The sequence below is a fragment of the Heterodontus francisci genome, chromosome 6, assembly GCF_036365525.1.
Source record: "Heterodontus francisci isolate sHetFra1 chromosome 6, sHetFra1.hap1, whole genome shotgun sequence".
In the NCBI taxonomy this organism is placed as follows: Eukaryota; Metazoa; Chordata; class Chondrichthyes; order Heterodontiformes; family Heterodontidae; genus Heterodontus; species Heterodontus francisci.
In genome coordinates this window covers 19709200-19731773 of record NC_090376.1, presented here as the reverse complement: position 1 = coordinate 19731773, position 22574 = coordinate 19709200, and the positions used below count along the sequence as shown (strand labels likewise).

At 40.2% G+C, this 22574-nt stretch overlaps 2 protein-coding genes across 5 annotated transcripts in view; one reads left to right on the top strand and one right to left on the bottom strand.

Annotated features, from left to right (window-relative positions):
- Positions 1–6708, top strand: part of LOC137371161 (cohesin subunit SA-2-like) — a 145183-nt gene extending 138475 nt beyond the window's left edge. For all 3 annotated transcript variants that reach the window (XM_068033226.1, XM_068033224.1, XM_068033225.1), the window contains one exon: positions 821–6708. The gene's annotated coding sequence lies outside the window, so the exon portion shown is untranslated. The remainder of the gene's footprint in view (positions 1–820) is intronic.
- A 2966-nt stretch (positions 6709–9674) lies between these two features.
- The window catches only part of ppp2r3b (protein phosphatase 2, regulatory subunit B'', beta), a 159269-nt gene continuing 146369 nt past the window's right edge, over positions 9675–22574 (bottom strand). For both annotated transcript variants that reach the window (XM_068033220.1, XM_068033221.1), the window contains 2 exons: positions 17987–18042; positions 9675–11378 (listed from right to left, as the gene is read on the bottom strand). In XM_068033220.1, the coding sequence (XP_067889321.1) occupies positions 18018–18042 (25 nt within the window). In that variant the 3' untranslated portion in view covers positions 9675–11378; positions 17987–18017. The remainder of the gene's footprint in view (positions 11379–17986; positions 18043–22574) is intronic.

Genomic DNA, 22574 nt, shown 5'->3' with positions numbered 1-22574 from the left:
GGGGTTCGATGCCATAACGGAGACCAGGAATTTCAATTCTCAGTGGGTTGAGGATAGGTAGCTTTTGGAATTCCACACAGACAGGTACTGTGGGTAAGACAGTTTTCATGCTAGCAGCAGAATTTTGGACAAGAGATTTTAAAGGGCGGAGCTTGGGAAGCTGGCTTGAAAAGTGTTGTAGAAATTGAGCCTAGGAGTCACAAAAATTCAGATGTGTTTCAGCAGTGGGAAGCAGCGTTGTGTAGTTCTTGTTAATGAATAGGATAAGGGCCCGAGTTGTAACCCAATTCTCTTATAAATCTTTTGGGCTTTGCCTCGTCATTTATTTTATGCTCCATTCCATGTTTCACCTTGATATAGGACCTGCTGTAACAAATGACACTACTTAAGTTTATACACAGCCAGACATACGCACGTTAATGCAGTAAAGCATCCCAAGGCGCTCCATAAGAGCGATTATCAGATAGTATTTGATGCCGAGCCACATAGGGAGATATCAGGGCCGCTCACCAAAAGCTTGGTCCAAAAGGTAGGTTTTAAAGACTGTCTTAGCGGAAGAAAGAGAGGCAGAGAGGTTCGGGGAGGGAATTCCAGAGTTGAGAGTCTTGGCAGATGAAGGCTTAGCCGCTAATGGTGGAGAGATTAAAATTGGAGATGCTCAAGAGGCCAGAATTGGAGGAGCACAGAGATCTCAAAGGATTATAGGGCTGAAGGAAATTTCAGAAATAAGGAGAATGCTTAGAGCACAAGGGCAATATTATAAAGGTTAAGAACACTTTAACAATATGTCAGTAATAGATTACTATCGTTACTTCTATAGGATCCAATGAAGTGAATTATCCCAAGGCAATGGGAGACTTTCTGCACTGACCCTCTCATCAAAAGAATTCAAAGAACATTATAAGCTCTTTAGAGAACATTTTCATTGGAGAATTTGGAAAACAATGTAAACCAGTTGCTGATAATGTTGCAGTATCCAGGAAGAAAACACAAGAAGTTTACCGTGCGGAGTGCCACCTCAAGAGTGAAAGTAGTACATACTCCTGGCCATCATTAGTTCTTTGAGGACCAATTATTTTCTGCAGCTTGCATAACAAGAACTTATTTCTCCGTCACAAAAAAGTTTGAAAATGGCTCAATGTACAAGTGTAATGTATAATTAAAACAGAAAATGCCAGACATACTCAGCAGATCTGGCAGCATCTGTAGGAGAGAAACAGAGTTAACATTTCGTATCGATGACCTTCTATCAGAACAGAACATCCGCCGTATTTTGCTTTTGTATAAGTGTAACGTGTAGTTCACTGTTGAGGTACACAGACCAGGACAGGTTTAGGTATGATCCCCTGGTCTGTTCAGAGTTACTTGATTTCAGTGGTGTGTAAGCTATAGCTGGCCATGAATACTGTGCAGACATTCATTGTTTGGCTTTGACCATGAAGGATGGGGACTTAGGTCAAGAAATGAAAAGCTGCCATTGCCTATGCTATCACATTTCATCACTTTTAGGAAAGTAGTAGGGAAAAAATGAGAAAAAAATGCCATGCAATTTAATGAAATGTCAAAGTCTAGTTAAGTATTTTATTAAGAATTTACAAATCATTAACTCAATGTCAACCAGGAAAATGTGATTAAACTCAATCCAGATGCTAGCAGCTAATGTTAAAATTACAACAATCTACTTTCTGTAAACCTGATATGCACAACATAAGGCTTGTGGCCAAGTATCATTGCTCACGGTAATGTATGATCTGGTGCAGCAGGGTCTGTCAATCAATTCCATACATTTTAAACAATATGGTAAATATGAAGCCCTCCCCATCAGTGGGTGTTTCAAGCCTGGGATCTACTGATGCCCCTTCCCCTAATTCCGCTGAGCTTCTCAGAATAATGAGTTATGAACAGCTAGTAGGAGGTGAGAGAGAAAGAAATAAATTAAGGTAATAGGAAGATAGTCAGGAAGAAAGTGACTGGTGCAGAAAGCCAGAAGAGGAAAAGAGAAGTAGACTGAAAGGAAAACATGGGTAGAAAAAAGAAACCACAGAGTGAAACTACATTATAAATGATCAAATTAGGCCTCAGAAATCAGCTGTCAGAACAAAGAATTTTTTCTTTTAAGAATGATTGACAAAGGTATTTTTTACCAGCATTGTACAGATTCCTGGTATATTCAGAGTTATCAGTACAATAGCCTAGTTGCTATAGTACTGGACTAGCAACAGAGGTCATGAGTTCAAATCCCACCATGGCAAATTATGAAATTGAACTGAAGAAATCTGGCATCAGGAAAAATCTTTTGAACTGTTGTTAAAAACCCAAACTGGGTCATTTAACATTTTTCAAGAGAGGTTACTGCCTCGATCTGGCCTATGTGGTTAACTCTTAATGCCCTCTGAAAGTGGCCAAGAAAATAATTGCTATGAGCTTCATTAATAAGAAATGTATCAACAACATCTTAAGGAACTGCCTGGGTTAAGAAAAGAGCAATCTTAGCCCGGTCGACACTACAAAGTCCTCCTCACCAACATGTATTGACCGGAGCTCAAGTTGGGAGGGCTGTCCCACAGACTGGCCAAGCAACAGCCTGCTGTTGTTATACTCCCAATCATATCTTCCAGCCAAAATCCCAGACTCTTCCATCACCATTCCCAGGTATTGCCTGTTCCTCATTGGGGGCATAGTGATCAGTCAGGTGAGATTGGCTCTGGGAGTTCTCAGTATTGACTGCATGAAATCTCAGGTCAAAGAAAATCAGACAAATCTGCCCCCCTTCCCCCAATTACTACATCAGTAATCTTCCATGTTGAACATCATGTGGAGGGAAGCAGGCCACAGAATGTAAATCTAAACTTCCAGTCTGTCTCTTTTCATGGTTCAGGTGAATTGATCTATGGCACTATTTGAAGAGCAAGTTTCTTTATTGCTCCCTCACCAACACCATCAAATTAATTGGTAATTCATCCCCTTGCTAATTGTAGGATTTTGCTGTGTGCAAAACTGGCTGTCATATTAGCTTACGTTAGCAACAGCCATCAAGCAACATCCTTCAATGGTGCACTGGAATGACAGCAGAGATGAAATGCTCGGGCTAGGTGTGGCAACGGAACGAACATTTTAAACAAGGCATTTTAGAAACCTGAAATATGTGATAATGCACTATATAAGTGCATGTCCTTTTTATAACTTGAACCCTCAATAAGTCCTTTTGGCTATTGCACTCAGACGTCTTTTGAGAGCATGGCCTCACACAGCACAGTAAAATTATCAAAACCTCAGCCAGGTTATTAGAGCAACTTAAAAAAAAAAAATCACATTTTCAACTCCATTTTCTTTTGTTTTTAATTCAAGTTGTGGCTGTATGCTGCATGAATACCTCTCCAAGGTGTAACGTGTGACATGGGCCTGAGGCTACTGTCCCCAATAAATTAGAATAAAATAGCCATGCACTGCCTCAAGCTGTGCATTAAATATCTCCCCTGCCTCCTCATTAAGAGCACAATTCAGGCCTCAATGTTGGAAACTGAGTAGTGGTTGGGGAGGTGGGAAGTGGGCAGAATTTGACACATTATTTACATAGAACACGATGTGTGGAGATGCATGGGCAATAGCATCAGTCTCAATATAACATTATGCTGGGCTTGGCCTGCATCTGTGGATTTTTAAAAAAATACAGAAACTGAATGAAAATTAATCTATGTGGTCAGAGCCAAAATGAAATCTTCCTTTGCTTCAAAATAGAGGACAGACATAAGGATTAATGGATTCAACACAGGCTTAAACTCAGAGAGGAGATTGAAGCGAGAGTTTAGATTAAATTACTTTATAATAAGAGGGTGGTGACAATTTGAGAGAGTCTGCCCAGTGAGGCAGATGGTATTAGCAAATTCAAGAGGGACCTGAATTGATAGAAACAGTGATTGAGGGGTATGAAGACCTGGAGTGGCATTTATGATTTTATGGAGAATTTTGGGCCCACATAGCTAGACCACAATGGTCTCTTCCAGGCTTGTACATGCTCAGCCTTCATTTTCACCATTTTTCTTTTTGCCCTTGAGCCCTACACCTCTGCTGCAGTTTAATATTATAACCATGAACAACTCAGGTATTTAAACTTCATTATATTTTGCATTACAGCAAGGAAATGCTACCTCACTCCTCAAAAGAACGTATAGACTAAAACAACAACAAAAAAAAGTGAGATTGGTAGGCCAGTCTGTTGAACAGACCTTTTGTGGAACTAAAACAGGACATGTCCAGCAAAACAAAAGAAGTTGGAACCAACAAAACAGGTGTTATTTGTTTCTCAATATTTGGTAAAATGCACCAATCAACAAACATTGCAAGGAAGCTCTTTACTTTGGCATTCCCAAAGGAAAATCATGAGCTGGGAGGGGGTGAGCAATTTTAGTATGTGCTGGCAATGAGAAAATCTCCATGTGTTCTTTCATATGTAAAAATGAACCAGGTGTAAATACTATTGTAAGCATTCACAGTTTTACATTTAAAAAGACTTTATGTTAAATTGTTAAAATGGCAGCAGCCAGTGTTTTTACTTTTTGTACACTAGGACTGATACAGTCAAGTCCTGTTAAAAGGTCAGTGGATGCTCTACTGTGCTGGATAAATAATAGTTTCACAAAGTTAGCAGAGAATTGCACTGACTAGATTGCTAATAGTGAAAAATCAATATAAAAATATGATTCTTCATTAAGTAGAGAGCATGAAATGCAATGTATTGTAGTGAGTACAGCAAAATTATTTAGTGGTTTTGTTCCTCTGTAAGGATCTAATTAAGTTTAGTGTTTTTGTGAAACAATTTCTGCTTTGCACAGACAGTATAAATCGGGAGTCAGAGACTGATCCAGCTCCAGGGTAAAAGAGACTCTGTGAAGGGGTTACTCTCACTCTGCTTTGGTTTGACGTTGGATGCAGTCAGTGTAAATCCAGTGCAGGGTCAAACCTGGTTTGAAAAGTGTTCAGGGGTTTCAGAGACATGGATACTTTACAAATGTGCCTGACCATAAAAGTTTAGAGAACTGGGATTTTTCCTTCCCTGCTCTCTAAACAGCAGCACTAACTGGGTATTTATCAAGGCATGTGCACAGTTCGCTTCTAAATCGTTAAAATTCCAGCTGGAGCAGAATCAAAGATCTGTAAACAAGGCCTACTTGCCTGGAATCCAAACTGCACCCACTAATAGACACCCAGTAGCTGCAGTGGAAATATATATTGATTACAATTTTCCTGGATCTATATAGTTGATTGGTCTTCCTGTCTGCTTTATTCTACATCATACTTACCAGGATTGTATTTCTTGCTTAAATCAGATTTTAAAATATTAAATATTTACACTTCTTTCAAAAATTGCATTTTAAACAAACATTTGTTTATGCTTTAAAAAAAGGTGCTGGTTTGAAAGCAATATCTGCTGAGGGTGGCACAAGGCCAGCAGACATGGATCATATCTTCAAAAAGCTCACGCTAATAAAGTACCTTTTTAAAATAGCATTTTGCACCTATTGTAGTTAAACTGCAGCCAGCGTGAAGGCAAAGCACTTTCTTCGGGATGTTGTCCCACATGACTTTGAAATGTTGGAATTTGGGCCTTGGCAACTTAACATTACAGTTTGGGTTCACAAGACTGGCCACACCATTGTCTCAATCAATGGGACTTTCCTTGTGTGGTTCTATTCATACCTATGTAATTACAGCACATTTCCAGGACTGGTCTCTCTTTGCTCCTTCACACCATCACCACAAATGCTCCCCCAAGGATCCATCCTTGCCCTCCACCCTTGTGTTGTTTTTCTATATACTGGCCCTCAGCAAGATTATTTATTGGCATTGAGTCAACTTTCATACGCATGCTGATGACACCCAATTCTACCTCCATCACATCTCTCTGCAACCTCCTTGCAGTCCAACATCAGCTTGTGGGTGAATCACAACTTCTTCCAGTTCAACATTGGGAAGACTGAAGTGATCACTGTCAGACCTTGCCATAAACTTGACTTCCCTGCAGTGACTCCATTACCCTCCTCAACTCTGAGCCAGACTACATACCCTTTAGTACCCTGTGCAATCTTAAACTCAGCTTTAAATCCCACATCCTCCCCAGACTATGCATTCCTATTTCCACATCATACAATGCTAACCTTTGGCCCTACCTCAGTCCCTCTGGTGCTTTTTGTCACCTCTAGAGTAGAGTAATACCATTTCCCTTTGACAAAAAGGCAGCATGATTTTGAGTTGATGGCTATTCCTTTAAATCAGTACATAAGTAGGTTAAAAAAATTACAGATCAGATGTATACCAAGCTTATTTCAATGCTATGTTGCAGGTTTTGCTCATAGGCTAGAGAGGGGGAATGCTTCAAATTTAGTGCTGCGTCAGTGGTTCAGTTTATAACCAATGGCTTTTTAAAAAAAAGTTGTCCTGGTAGCATTTTTCCAGGATATAAAGAGTTATTCTGTTCAAATCATCATGTTGAAATCCTGAAAGGGAATAATAATTCCAGTTTCCTAGTAATGGAATCAGATTCACACAGCAGTAAGAAATTCATTAATTTTTAAATCAAGAGTTAGCTTAATTTTTATAGTTATATTACTAATTTGGTCATTCGTGTTGATTGTAGGATGTCTACTGTAAATATATACCCTCATTATGACTTATTGTTGTATTTGTTCATCTTCTGTACAATAAATTTGCTTGACATTTTCAACTCAAAACAAGTTCTAGTGTGACACTGTACCACTTTAAAAGACCAGAATGATTTCTTAGAGGCACAAGTCCAGTAGCTAAAAGCAATTACTACCTGACAGGGCTTGATGTTGATTTCCCAGACTGCAAGGCAAAGATAGACATTCTCAAAGATGGGGGTGGTGGGGGGTTTGGGACTCATCCATTAGAATGATCCGAGATACAACAGCCAAAACAGTCTAGATATGTACGTTAGAAAATACTCATGTGCAGTTTCCTATTCTTCACCTCCCACATGCTCCAACTAGTCCAAAATTCTGCTGCCTGTGTCCTGTCCTGCACCAAGTCCCCCAGTCCATCACACCTCTCCTCACTGACCTACATTAATTCCCTGTCCCCAATGCATTTAACTTAATATTTATGTCCTTGTCTTCGTATCCTTCTGTGACCTCATCCTGCCTTACCTGTGCATTCTCCTCCGGTGCTACACAACTTGCGCACACTGTGGATCCTTGTATATCCCTCCATCTTTCATAGCATCATCAGCACTTCAGTCTTATTTTTGGAACTCCTTTCCTGAACCTCCCCCTTTAAAAACAACTCTCAAAACCCATCATTTCTAACCTAGCTGAATAACCCCTCCGAATCTTGCCCTTTCTGATACAGCATGTTTCCTTATTTATTTTGAGTTTACAAAGTTCCTTGGGATGCTTTTTTTCCAACCATTGAAAGGTGCTGAAATGATAGGCATTAATGCAAATTATGTACAATGACTGATCCATAAGTCATGTATATTTATATGAATTTTTATCTCAATGTTACCATTTAAATGCTGAACACAATCTAGTGTGTTATTTAAGCAGACCTATCAAATCACAGCTGTGAGCTAGCCATGTACATTTATTCACCTTGTGTATGGGCCAAGTTCCATACTCAATACTTAAAAATGATCAATATCTAACAAACAAGTATAATTTAATTTTGAAGTACTTTAACGATTAAATCATGCACCATAGATCTGTTCATCCTCATTCTTTGGGAAATGAGCTTGTTTTCCACATACAAATAGAAGTGCCATCTTGCTGAAGAGAGAGAGGTAAAGAGTCAGCTAGGTACACTGATCCTTTAAAGATCTGTGCAATCATCTTAGGTGGATTATCTTCATTATGCCATATATAAAGTATGGTTCTAAAAAAAATGTTTTTTTTGACCAGAAGAGGCAATGCTGAGAACAGAACAGACCTACATAAGGTAACTGAACATTTTTTCTTCCCATTTGTTGAATTTTACTTAGAACCAGAAAGTGCACCAATGCAGTGCAGGAAACAAGGGATTCTGATTACCTAGAACTTCAAGCCATTTTGAAACAGCACAGTGATAATGTGCCCACTGATGGAAGCTGACTTCATTTGCAAAGTGTAGGGGCTTGTGAAGACAGGCTGGGGGGATGCAGGGGGAGATTGAGAAAGTCCTGTGGATGGAGTTTGAGTATTGAGTGGGCATTGCTGGGATCTGGCAGCATTGGGGAGAAGATAGGGTCTAGCAATTCTACGGGGGAGTGCAGCCCAGTACCGGGAGGAAAGGCCTTGAAAAAAATACAAAAAAGTAACATTTAAATGTAATGTTATTGTGAAATACGTAATCTTTTTACAATACTTTACTTGTTTAACACATTTTGGCAATTAGAATTGTCCATTATTAAGAAAAGGGCAGGTGATATTTTCTCCCCCACAAAGTGCTTCAAATAATTCGCTTGCTAAATTTAAAAAAATTGCTAGTGCCCTGACTGGTTTGTTAGAATTGGTCATTTTCTTAGGTGTTTTATTTTGAGGCAGCAAGGTGGCAGAACATTGACTCACTGAGCTGAATTTTAATCACGCGCTGCACTCTTTGGCAGCGCACTTTGAACTTGGCGGCATTCCGACTCGGAAGTGCCGCGGAGGAGCCCCTGCAATATTACACATTTAAATAGAGGGGGCGGAGTGGCCGCCCCTGATGATGGAGGGGGGCAGCCGCTGCATCCCTGGCAACGACGTCCGGCGCCACTGCGCAGGTGCCATTTTTAAAGAGCTTAAAAAGCCCTTACAATTAATTTCAATATTTAAAAAGGTACATAAGTGTAATTTTTCATTAAGAAATAATAAAGATGCGGAGGCCCTTTCCCAACCCCCGCAATGGTCATTTCACTGCCCAAAATGAACAACAATTAGCTTTCCTCCGTACCCGAATGTCCCCCCCAACCTTCAATCTTTTGCCCTGCAGCTCCTTCCCACCATCCCTACATCCAATCAAAATTGTTTCCCCCGCTCCCCACTCCGTATGGAGTTCCGAAGGCGCGCAGAGTATAAACAGCGGCTGTAAAATTGACGTGGGACAGCAGCCGCCTGCAGGTAAGTTTATTTGCATCTCTTTTGTGTTAATTTGTATATGCTGATGAAGGGCCCGCTGCCAGGCGGCAGGGGGGCTGCACTGAGGCCCCCCCTGCCGCCGGTAATATGTGACGGGCCCTTCGAGGTCACGGGTCGAGGCGGGCCTCTCCCTGCTGAATTTTACCGACCCCCGCACCGCGACCCGCTGAATCGAGGGGCCGGTAAAATTCAGTCCATTAGAACTGTTGACATATAAAGCTAGACTGAAAATCAAAACACAGGAAGAAAGGTTAGTGCGCACAAAAAAAGCACAAGACTTTTAATATACAGTGGGTCTCCCATGAGATTGCAGATGGACAGTCAAGATCTGCATGGTGTTGAAATGTTTCATTTTGATGTTTCCAAAGAATGTGACAACAAAACATCCTAAATCAATGAATAACAGAAGTTGCCTGTAAAATGGTGTAGAATTTGAATTTAAAAAAGCTGATAACATTTTAATCTAATTTAAGTTATTTTTTTGACAGCATACAACCTCAAATAAAATACAGTGATGCAATAAAAGGATTCCAACATTGTACCACAATTGCTTAATAAATTAATGAAGCAGTAGGAACCAGCAAATTAATACATTAAGAGAACAGTAGATTAAATTAATATTGCGGCAAGTACTAGTAAATTAAATGGAAAAGTGGTTAGGAGTAAATTAATACATTCATAGTCCAGAAGGCACAATGACAAGTCAATAAGGCATTATTCCAATACACTGCATCATCCTAATACCCTAACTGTTTATTTCACTAATGGGAAACAATGTGCCATCACGCCAAAAAATATTTTGATGTGCATTCATAACAGATTCCCTTGAGGACACCAAATTCATAGTCATTCTGAGAGGAAAAAAGTTTAAATACTTTATTTCAAAAATGCATAACATGATCTCAACACTGAAAAGTATGATTTAGCACCACAACACAAATATACACTGCAAGACTCTACAAATCAAGAAATTATACACAAACATATCAAATATGTACAATATATTCTAATAACTTACAAACAAGTTTGCTACAGCAACATTTCATTTATCAAATATTTTGTATGTAAAAATCTTACCCTTTAAAAATAAGGCACATTTAATTGTTAAGGTCAGTGCAGAGCCATCACTGTGCAACTGTGGATGGAAACGTTCAAACTGTGTTCATATGTTAACAGAGTGATTTATTTTTGTAATTATGGAATGTAGCGACAACTGATCCAAACCAGAATTAAAAGTAGAAGCATTTCATAACATCCATTTGCCATTTTGCCTACAAAATATACAAACTGGATGGTTTTATTTTAATAAAAAAAAAGTCAACAGATGAAACTCCACACCGAACAAAGGCGGTGGAGGTTAAACACCAGAGATGCCGATAATTATTACGTTGCAAGCTTTTTAAGTGGTCCAGATTTCTGCAAGTTCGCAATTAGCAAAGTTTTCAGGTGCATCATCACAGTATGCAAGAGGAACTTGGGATCAACAAACAGGCAAAATTTGTACTCTCATTATCTCGAACTTCCACACATCTGTCCACCATATCTAGCAAGCAACAGTTACAAGAAGCATCTCAGTTGTTAATGGTATTACTGTAGATAGTGTTGGCAATGCATCTATTTTTAAACAAAGAACTATAGCTATATTTACCTCTTTTCCTGTCTTGTCAGAGGACCGTAACTATGATAGCTGCCTACAGTGCAGAACACCTTTTTTAAAAATAAAAAACACTTGGCTTTGAACCAATTACTCCTCCAGTCAACTGCAGTAAGGAAAATGCTCAGACATTGTGTTTGCTCCAGAATTAGTCAAGTATTCTATGTCCAATTGCACAGTGAATATACTCTGCACTTCTGGGGAAAGACAAGCAAGGAGTTCTTTTCCCCTCATCTTTCAAATATGAACATAAGTGCCATTGTCAGTTTCCATTCTTGACAACACAATCTTCAAACTGACAATTGGGTGATATGAAGATTTCGACTCCTTCAACTCTAAATTTATTCAAAATTTGAGTGATTTTTAAAATAATTTTTAATTGATTTCTTTCTTTAAGTTTGTTGCTTGTTTTTGAAAGTTCTCTAAAGCAGACCAGCTGCAGAGTATGACTAGTACATTTGGCAACTGCGAACATAAACTGAAAGCATTATCATATTCATCTATAAAAAAAAGGCTCCACACTCATCACTGGGCATTTTAGAGTCTTCCTATCCATTCAACTTGCCAACTCACTTTTCAGTTGCCGATATTCAGGGTTAATCTCATTTCAAAAAGATCTAAATTAAAATAAAAATTAAAGTTTTAAAATTTTGCTTTTGGGCCACAAATACCAAACTGCAACATTAGGTAGTGAGTACACACCTTCTAGTCTTACACTGTAAAAATAATTCTAGTTACCACGGTTATACTTCTAAATATGTTCAAATAAAATGCCCTATTTTATAATTCTGCTAATTACTTCAACAAAAGAGTTGGCTGTAAACCACACAATAAACACTTGCATATCATAATTCCTTGGTGTGTACATACAGAATAAAAAAGATTGGAAAAGTGGGCAGGAGATTAGTGGTATAATACACTAACCAATTATGTGGGGCATGGTACTACTCAAGAGATCAGGGAAGCATGTAGCATGCCTAATACAGCGATCATGGGTGACTTTAAATCTGCCTATAGACTAGGCAAACCTAATGAGTACTAATGCTGTGGAGGATGAGTTTCTGGTGTGTGTTAGGAATGGTTTTCTAAAGTAGTCTGTTGAGGAACAGGCTATTTTAGGTCTAGTATTACGTAATGAGAAAGGTCTAATTAATAATCTTCTTGTAAAAGAACCTTTAGGGATGAATGACCATAATATGATAGAATTTTACATAATGTTTGAAAGTGAGGTAGTTCAATCTGAAGCCAGGGTGTTAAATTTGAACAAAGGAAATTATGAAAACATGAGGGACAAAGTGGCTGAGGTAGATTGGGAAAATACATTAAAAGGTATGACAGTACATAGGCAATCAATAGACTTTAAAGAAATATTACAAAGTTTACAGCAACTATACATTCCTTCAAGGCACAAAAACCCCAAAAAGAAAAGGCAGTCAACTGTAGCTAACAAAAGAAGCTAAGGATTGTATAAGATTAAAAGAAAAGGCCTATAAAGTTGCCAGAAATAGTAGTAAACCTGAGGATTGGGAGGATTTTGAGAGTAAAGCAAAGGAGGACCAAGAAACTGATAAAGAAAGGGAGAATAGAATATGAATGTAAACTAGCAAAAAACATAAAAACAGACTGTAAAAGCTTCTATAGCTACGTAAAAAAGAAACATTTGGCCAAGACAAATGAAGGGTCTATTACAGGCAGGGTCAGGAGAATTTATAATGGGGAAGAGAGAAATGGCAGAGAAGCTAAATGATTACTTTGTGTCTGTCTTCACTGAGGAAGATACAAGAAATCTCCCAGAATTAGAGATCCAAGGGACTCGGGAAAATGAGGAATTGAAGGAAATTAGTATTAAATAAGAAAGTTGTATTGGAAAAATTAATGCGGCTGAAGGTCCCCGGGACCCGATATTCTATATTGCAGAGTGTTGATAAAAAGGTAGGTAGCTGTGGAGATAGTGGATGCTTTGGTGATCATCTTCTGAAATTCTATAGATCCTGGAATAGATCCTGCAGATTGGAAGGTAGCAAATGTCACTCCACTATTTAAGAAGGGAGGGAGAAACAGGGAACTACAGACCGGTTAGTCTCATTTACCTCCTCTCTCCCCACTATCCAAGGCCTCAAGCACTCCTTTCAGGTGAAGCAGCGATTTATTTGTACTTCTTTCAATGTAGTATACTGTATTCGCTCGCTACTCACAATGTGGTCTCCTCCACATTGGGGAGACCAAACGCAGACTGGGTGACCGCTTTGCGGGACACCTCTACTCAGTCCGCAAGCAGGACCCCGAGCTTCCGGTTGCTTGCCATTTCAACACTCCCCCCTGCTCTCATGCTCACATCTCTGTCCCGGGATTGCTGCAGTGTTCCAGTGAACATCAATGCAAGCTCGAGGAACAGCATCTCATTTACCGATTAGGCACACTACAGCCTGCCGGACTGAACATTGAGTTCAATAATTTCAGAACATGATGGGTTTCCCATTTTACTTTTATTTTTAGTTATTTTTTTCTTTTTCCTTTTTTATATATTTTTTGTGTTTATTTTATTTTTATTTCACCTTAGTTTGTTCAGTTTGCTAACCCACTGTTTTTTTCATGTTTGTACTTGCGGCTGTTCGATATTCAGTCCGTTAACACCCTATCTGTACTAATGCTTTGTCTTTCAACAAACCATGAACATATTGTCTGTCTTTGCTCTGTGACCTTATCCTATCGACACCTTCTCCTTTGTTATCTCTTGCCCACCCCCACTTTACTTGCTTATAAACCTTTTACATTTCTAATATTTGCCAGTTCTGAAGAAAGGTCAGTGACCTGAAACGTTAATGCTGCTTCTCTCTCCACAGATGCTGCCAGACCTGCTGAGTATTTCCAGCATCTCTTGTTTTTATTTCAGATTTCCAGCATCCGCAGTATTTTGCTTTTATTATAGACCGGTTAGTCTTACATCAGTAGTAGGGAAAATGCTAGAATCTAATCTAAAGGATGTGATAAATGAACACTTGGCTAATAATGGTCTGATTGGGCATAGTCAACATGGATTTATGAATGGAAAATCACATTTGACGAACCTTTTGGAGTTTTTTTGAGGAGGTTAGTAACAGAATTGATAAAGGGGAGTCGGTGGATGTAGCATACTTGGATTTTCAGAAGGCTTTTGATAAAGTTCCCCACAGGAGGTTAGTTAGCAAAATTAAAGCACATGGGATAGGAGGAAATATACTGGCATGGATTAAGGATTGAATAACAGGCAGAAAACAGAGAGTTGGAATAAAACGGGTCATTTTCGCATTGGCAGGCTGTGACTAGTCGGGTACTGCAAGGATCAGTACTTGGGCCCCAACTGTTCACAATATTCATCAATGATTTGGACGCGGGGACCAAATGTAATATTTCCAAGTTTGACGATAACACAAAACTAAGTGGGAATGTGTGTTGTGAGAAAGATGCAAAGTGACTTCGAGGGGATTTGGACAGACTTAGTGAGTGATCAAGAATATGGCAGATGGAATATAATTTGGACAAATTTGAGGTTGTCCACTTTGGTAGGAGGAACAGAAAGCAGAGTATTTCTTAAATGGTGAGAGATTAGCAAGTGTAGATGTACAAAGGAACCTGGGTGTCCTCGTCAATAAGTCACTGAAAGCTAATATATAGGTGCAGCAAGCAATTAGGAAGGCTAATGGCATGTTATCGCAAGAGGATTTGAGTACAGGAATAGCTAAGACTTGCTCCAATTGTATCGAACCTTGGTTAGACTGCCCCTTTTTTGAAAATTCATTCAGGGATGTGGGCGTCGCTGGCTAGGCCAGCATTTATTGCCCATCCTTAATTGCCCTTGAGGTGGTGGTGAGCTGCCTTCTTGAACTGCTGCAGTCCATGTGGGGTAGGTACACCCACAGTGCTGTTAGGAAGGGAGTTCCAGGATTTTGACCCAGCGACAGTGAAGGAACGGCGATATAGTTCCAAGTCAGGACGGTGTGTGACTTGGAGGGGAACTTGAAGGTGGTGGTGTTCGCATGCATTTGCTGCCCTTGTCCTTCTAGTTGGTAGAGGTCACGGGTTTGGAAGGTGCTGTCTAAGGAGCCTTGGTGCATTGCTGCAGTGCATCTTGTAGATGGTACACACTGCTGCCACTGTGCGTCGGTGGTGGAGGGAGTGAATGTTTGTAGATGGGGTGCCAATCAAGTGGGCTGCTTTGTCCTGGATGGTGTTGAGCTTCTTGAGTGTTGTTGGAGCTGCACCCATCCAGGCAAGTGGAGAGTATTCCATCACACTCCTAACTTGTGCCTTGTAGATGGTGGACAGGCTTTGGGGAGTCAGGAGGTGAGTTACTCGCCTCAGGATTCCTAGCCTCTGACCTGCTCTTGTAGCCACGGTATTTATATGGCTACTCCAGTTCAGTTTCTGGTCAATGGTAGCCACTAGGATGTTGATAGTGGGAGATGCAGCGATGGTAATGCCGTTGAATGTCATGGGGAGATGGTTACATTCTCTCTTGTTGGAGATGGTCATTGCCTGGCACTTGTTACTTGACACTTAACAGCCCAAGCCTGGATATTGTCCAGGACTTGCTGCATTTCTACACGGACTGCTTCAGTATCTGAGGAGTCACGAATGGTGCTGAACATCGTGCAATCATCAGCGAACATCCCCACTTCTGACCTTATGATTGATGGTAGGTCATTGATGAAGCAGCTGAAGATGGTTGGGCCTAAGACACTACCCTGAGTAACTCCTGCAGTGATGTCCTGGAGCTCAGATGATTGACCTTCAACAACCACAACCATCTTTCTTTGTGCTAGGTATGACTCCAGCCAGTGGAGGGTTTTCCCCCTGATTTCCATTGACCTCAGTTTTGCTAGGGCTCCTTGATGCCATACTCTGTCAAATGCTGCCTTGATGTCAAGGGCAGTCACTCTCACCTCACCTCTTGAGTTCAGCTCTTTTGTCCATGTTTGAACCAAGGCTGTAATGAGGTCAGGAGCTATGTGGCCCTGGCGGAACCCAAATTGAGCATCACTGAGCAGGCTATTGCAAGCAAGTGCCGCTTGATGGCACTGTTGATGACACCTTCCATCACTTTACTGATGATTGAGAGAAGGCTGATGGGGCGGTAATTGGCTGGGTTGGACTTGTCCTGCTTTTTGTGTACAGGACATACCTGGGCAATTTTCCACATTGCAGGGTAGATGCCAGTGTTGTAGCTGTACTGGAACAGCTTGGCCAGGGGCGCGGCAAGTTCTTGAGCACAGGTCTTCAGTACTATTGCCGGAATATTGTCAGGGCCCATAGCTTTTGCAGTATCCAGTGCCTTCAGTCGTTTCTTGATATCACGCGGAGTGAATCGAATTGGCTGAAGTCTGGCATCTGTGATGCTGGGGACTTCAGGAGGAGGCCGAGATGGATCATCAACTCGGCACTTCAGGCTGAAGATTGTTGCAAATGTTTCAGCCTTATCTTTCGCACTGAGGAAACTGGGCTTGTATTCTCTAGAGTTTTGAAGAATGAGAGATGATCTCATTGAAACCTACAAAATACTTCAGGTATAGACAGGGTAGATGCAGGTAAGATGTTTCCCCTAGTTGGAGTGTCTAGAACCCAGGGGCCACAATTTCAAAATAAGGGGGAAGCCACTTGGGATCGAAATGAGGAGACATTTCTTTACCCAGAGGGCTGAGGAAGCTGAGTCATTGAGTATGTTTAGAGACTGACAGATTTCTAAATACCAATGGCATAAAGGAATATGGGGATTGTGTGGGAAAAGGCCTTGAAGTGGATGATCAGCCATGATCGTATTGAATGGTGGAGCAGGCTTGATGGGATGAATGGCTTACTCCTGCTCTTATGTTCCTAAGTCCCTATGAGTGGTCTGAGGCCAAGCTATAAAAAGCAGAATCATTCACAGGCAAGTTATCTGGCAGCATCACAGATTTCTTGAATTGTACTCACATTCATTTCAAGCATGAGTTTCCACTGGTGTTAACTTTTAAAATTAAAGTGTTAAAGGATCGTTTAACAAACCCTTCCCATTTCCCCCTTTTTCTTGGTTCAGGCAGACTAGTTTTTTGGAGATTAGGAAGGTGTATCTATTGGTCTCAGTGGAGTCAATTTTTCTGACCTTTTGAGAGCAGTACCAATTCTTCATTTGAGGATTTAGTTGACACATCATAGATGAGCCACCTAGCTAACAGAGGAAGAAAAATATAGGCAAGTTCATCTTGGTTAACAGTAACTACTAAATTAACTTTTTAACCCATTGAAATACACCAGACTTGTTCCCAGGATGGCGGGACTATCCTATGAAGAAAGATTGGGGAAACTGGGCCTGTATTCTCTAGAGTTTTGAAGAATGAGAGGTGATCTCATTGAAACCTACAAAATACTTAAAGGGTAGATGCAGCTAAGATGTTTCCCCTGGTTTGGGAGTGTAGAATCAGGGGATACAATTTCAAAATAAGGGGGAAGCCACTTAGGACAGAGATGAGGAGAAATTTCTTTACTTGGAGGTTTGTGAATCTTTGGAATTCTCTACCCCAGAGGGCTGAGGAAGCTGTCATTGAGTATGTTTAAAGCAGAGATTAACAGATTTTTAAATGCAAATGACATAAGGGGATAGGATAGTGTGGGAAAAAGGCATTGAAGTGGATGATCAACCACGATCACACTGAATGGCGGGGCAGGCTCGATGGGCTGAAAGGCCTACTCCTGCTCCTATGTTCCTATATGCAACAGAAATCTTGAGAACTAGGCGAAGAAATGAGAAACAGTACTTAGCATAAGACACTCCACATTTTAACATGATGAACCAAGCTACATTGTTTTGGATTGGTGACACACACAATGTATCTTCATCTGAAAAATAGTTATTGCTCCTAAAGAGTGATTATTCCCTTTTTTTTAGGCAAATGGTTAAAAATTAAAAAACTGACTCAAACATATACTATCCTTGGCTGTAAAGCACTTTGGGGCTCCCCAAGGTCATAAAAGTTGCTATACACATGCAAATCCTTTCCTTTTACTGTGGGTCATAATTAGACACAGCTTTCCTAAGCTCTAAACACTAAAAACTGAAGGGGGAGGAGAATGATCGGAGTTAATTCAGCCCTTTATTCTTTACAGTTGAATTTTTTAAAAAAAAAGGATAGGATGTACAATATACAACCCAAAGCAGGGTTTCATTAGCATATGTTAAGACAACATTACAAGGTTGGAACAGCTTCCTTACCTTAAAACTTCTCTGTTTAAAGTTGCATTTCTTAGTAGTCAGACAGCTCAGAGTCCCTAAAGTCAACATGGAATAATTTTAGCCAGTATTACCACAATAATATTTATTTTTTTTACATATAGGAAAAGATTCTCTCTTTTAGAAATCTTATAATTACATCCTCAGCATTAATGAATCTTCTGAGGTCTTACCACTAATTGGTTGTCTGAGACTTGCACTGAACGTTCAGCAAGTCCCACTGCAGCTTATACAGTGACGCAGTTCACTCATTGCTGTAATCCAGCTAATATACTGAACCAATAGATGACGTGATTGACGCGAAGTAAAAATATTACACACCAGATACTGTTGACACAATGCGCTTCGAATTGCCTTAAATGCAAGGTCAAAATGCAGTCAGCAGCCAGACTAAACTATGGGAATACAGTTAAAAACTGAATACTCATATGAAATAAAGAACACAAGAAATAGGAGTAGAAGTAGACCATATGGCCCATCAAGCCTGATCTTGGGCTTCAATTCCACTTTCCTGCCCACTCCCCATATCCCTGGATTCCCCGTGAGGCCAAAAATCTATCCATCCAATCCTTAAATGTAGTCAATGATGCAGCATCCACAACCCACTGGGGCAGAGAATTCCAAAGATTCACCACCCTTTGAGTGAAGTAATTTATCCTCATCTCAATCCTAAATGATTGACCCCTTATCTCTATGCTACAAAGAGACTGAGAAGTTAGGGGAGTGAATTTGTCACCTGATGGGTCGAGAGTCTGCAGTTCCGGTAACCCGAGATCATCTGTGTACTAATGAAACTGTGAGGGGCAATTAGCACCAGCAAAGGCAAACTCTTCTTCTATATGTCACTCAAATTAGTAAATTAAATTGAAGAGGTCATGAGATGGTGTTCTGACACTGAAAGTCAGTTTTTAAAAGTCAAGTTCTTAGTATCCTTAGTTCTCATTCTTTTAATAGCCTTCAACTACAGACATTTGGCCGTTGGCTGGGGTGTAAATACCTGATAGCTCCTCGACAGAGTCATGGTAAAGAGGTTAAGAACTTGCCTGCTGCCTTGGCAAATATTTGGCAGGATACCAATCCCAGTGTTAAAGATATTCAGATATTATGATGTACTTACGAACTTACAAAACTTGTTTCAGAGGCAAACTCTTCCCAATTTGTTCATAACCTCCAAAAATACATTGTTCCCAGTGATTTACATCAGTTTTTTTTGATCAACCCAAGATAGACTCACAGTATTTGCTTAAAGTGCAATTACATTTTTCTTATTCTTTCCTTCTCCACAAACCTTTTTCATGATTTTACAGGGTTATGAAATATTTTTTCTTCCCTTTACTTCTCATAGTGGATTTATACTTCTTGTTGTTGATGTGGTACTGCTTAGTGGGCGTTTCCTACTGTTGAGTCTCCACTGAACCACACTTGGCATTCTCCATAGTTACAGCTTGGATAACTGACAATAATGCCCAATGTCAGAATCGAGACATTCCTTAAACATCTACCTCTGCCCTCAGAGCAAACATTTAACCCCCTCACTAATAAAAAACAAAAACATATCACAAACACTATTAGCTCAGTACTTTAACTTAACATTGTAAAATAGTATATAACATTGACATTTAAAAATAAATTCTGCCGATTTCATCCTGGCCATTTTTAGCTTCTCTGTCCAGTTATTCTGTGACATGGATTGTCTTGGTGCACTGTGACTACTGTAGTTTCACAGTACCAGAGTGAAAACTACAACTCCCAGGATACAAATCTCTCAAAATGGCAGCCAAAAACAGTGTGCAGAGCTCAGCAATTCAATTCACTTTTAGCCAGTTGATATTTAGTAACTTCGAATTATTTTTGGTTTAATTAGAAATCTATGCCTTATGGACATGTGATGCTTTGAAGGTATTCGTTTTTGGGTCCAATCAGATGAACCACAGAATCCTTTCTGGTCTTGTACTTTATGTCTCAATGAGATGCGATGCCTCAGTGGCCACACTTTCAGGTGTGACTGTGAATGCACACAAGATGAAAGACTATTAATTATATAGATTTATATCATGTACAATATCATCCATGAATATTCCAAATTGGATTTTTTTCTTCCAATTTGCCTCTAAACTAGTGCTTTCTGCACTCAGTGAAAATATCACTAACTGTAAGTCTTCAGTAGCCAGTCACGAGGGGAAGCGTTAGACATTTACTTAAGACTACCTTAGAAGCATGCTACAAAAGAACACACAATTATGAACAGGTTTTACTGTTCTGCATGGGAGACTGGCATGCTAAGTTTTTGGAAATTATGACAGGATCATGCAATAAAGATAAGCTGAAGAGTTAAAGCCAACAATTAGGTTCTCATTTAACCAGCTAACCTCCAAGGTCCCATCATCATCTTGATATGAAAGACTACTTGTTCATATGATGAACCTGAAATATGTAACAATCTGTGTTTAAGATCACTATTTTACTGACTGTTAGAGGAAAAAAAAGAAAGTGCATTTTTACTACTAAAGTTGTTACTTTTTCTTCTGTTATGTCCCAATAGCAGGCACAGTTTATATAGCTCAGCTCCATGCCAATGGCCATTCATAAGTGCCATTTAAAATCTTTTCTGAAAATTCATGCAAAAAATTACAGATTTCAGGAAAAAAGGTCAGTAAATTTTAATAAATGTGCATTTAAAATAGAGATAAAAATTGGATGTCAAAAATGTTAACTTATTTACTGTAGATCCAATTTTCCCCATTGGATGAATCTTAACCTACAAAACTAGGTTAATTAGAAATTTGTGTAAATTGTCGCTTTAATTCAGCCAATTAGTCCCAGGTTCCACCCTAGCTCTCTTCACTCACAGCGTTAATTCAATACAGAACCTTTGTTTTCACCTGAAGAAAGAAACAAAGAATAATTGCACTCCAAATATCAATGTGGCCAATGCCAACCAATGGCATTGCACTATATGTCTAAAGTACAATTCTGCAATAACCAAATCACTGCAGATGTGAATGTTTTCACAGAAAGAACAGCACGAAATAAGGCTAATATGGACTCCAAAAAACAAAAACAAATTCAAAAATCACTTAAGCTAAGCAAACTTCGTGCCTCAATTTGGATGAGTGGACTTGCGCTGGCAGGCTCAGGCCTAACCAAAACATCAATAAAAAAATGCCAAAGCAAGACAATAAAATATTTTATTTGTAGCGCCATTAAATTAAATCTTGATCACAAATTTAAAATGTTGCATTTCTCTTTTAACATTTCTATCTTCACATACTCGAGATTATATTTGTACTAGGCCTACTTGCCATTTAAAAGTAATCTTAAAAATGGGTAGAATGGGTTAAAAAGACCAAGTTGGTGAAAAAGAGCTGACTCTCTCTAAACACCCCTAATGATCATTAAAAATCAGTTAGTTTAAACCTCTGTGCTGTAAGATTCTGTGCGCTGAATTCTCATTCCGGGATCAGGAACCCGATGCTCGGAACATTTCCAGGACTCGACCCCCTGAAGTGGCACTATTTTCAAATGAAAAGGGGCTAACTAGCCCAGGGGTGAGTTTGGCGTCCAATTAGAGGTGCGGGAACGAACTGAAGGCAGGAACTGGAAACAGAGGGCGATTTTAAAAGATAAAATGGCAGCCATGACTAGACATGTCGTGACCTGAAGATATGGAGCAGCAGGGAACTCCGAGGACCAGTGCAGACATGGAAATGGTTCCTTGGCAGCACCACGATTTTCTGATGCTTTTCTTGATGTGTTAATGGGTGTAGTGGCAGGCAGGAGAGATGGCCTTTTCCCGGCAGCCAAAAGTAGAAATCCATTCCAGCATGACCAAGAGAGCATGGTTGGAGATGGCCATGGAGGTAAATAGCCGGGGACTCACCAGACATGGGTCCAGTGCAGAAAGACATTCAATGACCTGATAAGGGCTGGTAAGGTTAGTGGCCAGTGGTACCCAGGTGATAGGTCACCAATTCTGAAAAAACCAGCATGCATGAGCTGCCCTCACAGAATATCCATCGCTCTCCCGAACAATGTCAGATCAGTGCATGGAAATACAACAATCCATGCTCAGAGTGGATGCCAGCTGTATCCCAGTTGGTGATCTCATCCAACATGCAAGGGGGCCAGGATAGGCCTGAGATGGTCGAAGCGGTAGATGAAAGGTCCACCCCTCGGGCACCAGCGTCAAACTTTGGCCCCTCAGGAACCATCATTGTGCTAAGGCCCTGTGACAGAGGCAGCCCCTGCAATGATGCAGGTATGGCAGCCTGTGGAGAAGTCCCCACAGGCACATCCAAGATGATAGAAGCCACAGGCACCTCAGCCAGAGGCAGAGAGTAGTGAGCAGGCTGCCTCCCCCTCATTGTCTGCCACAGGGGAGCACCCTGTCGAACTCTCTCTTTGGCCTCCTTATCTCGAGAGACAATGGATACGCGCCTGGAGGTGGTCAGTGGTTTGTGAAGCAGCGCCTGGAGTGGCTATAAAGGCCAATTCTAGAGTGACAGGCTCTTCCACAGGTGCTGCAGAGAAATTTGTTTGTCAGGGCTGTTGCACAGTTGGCTCTCCCCTT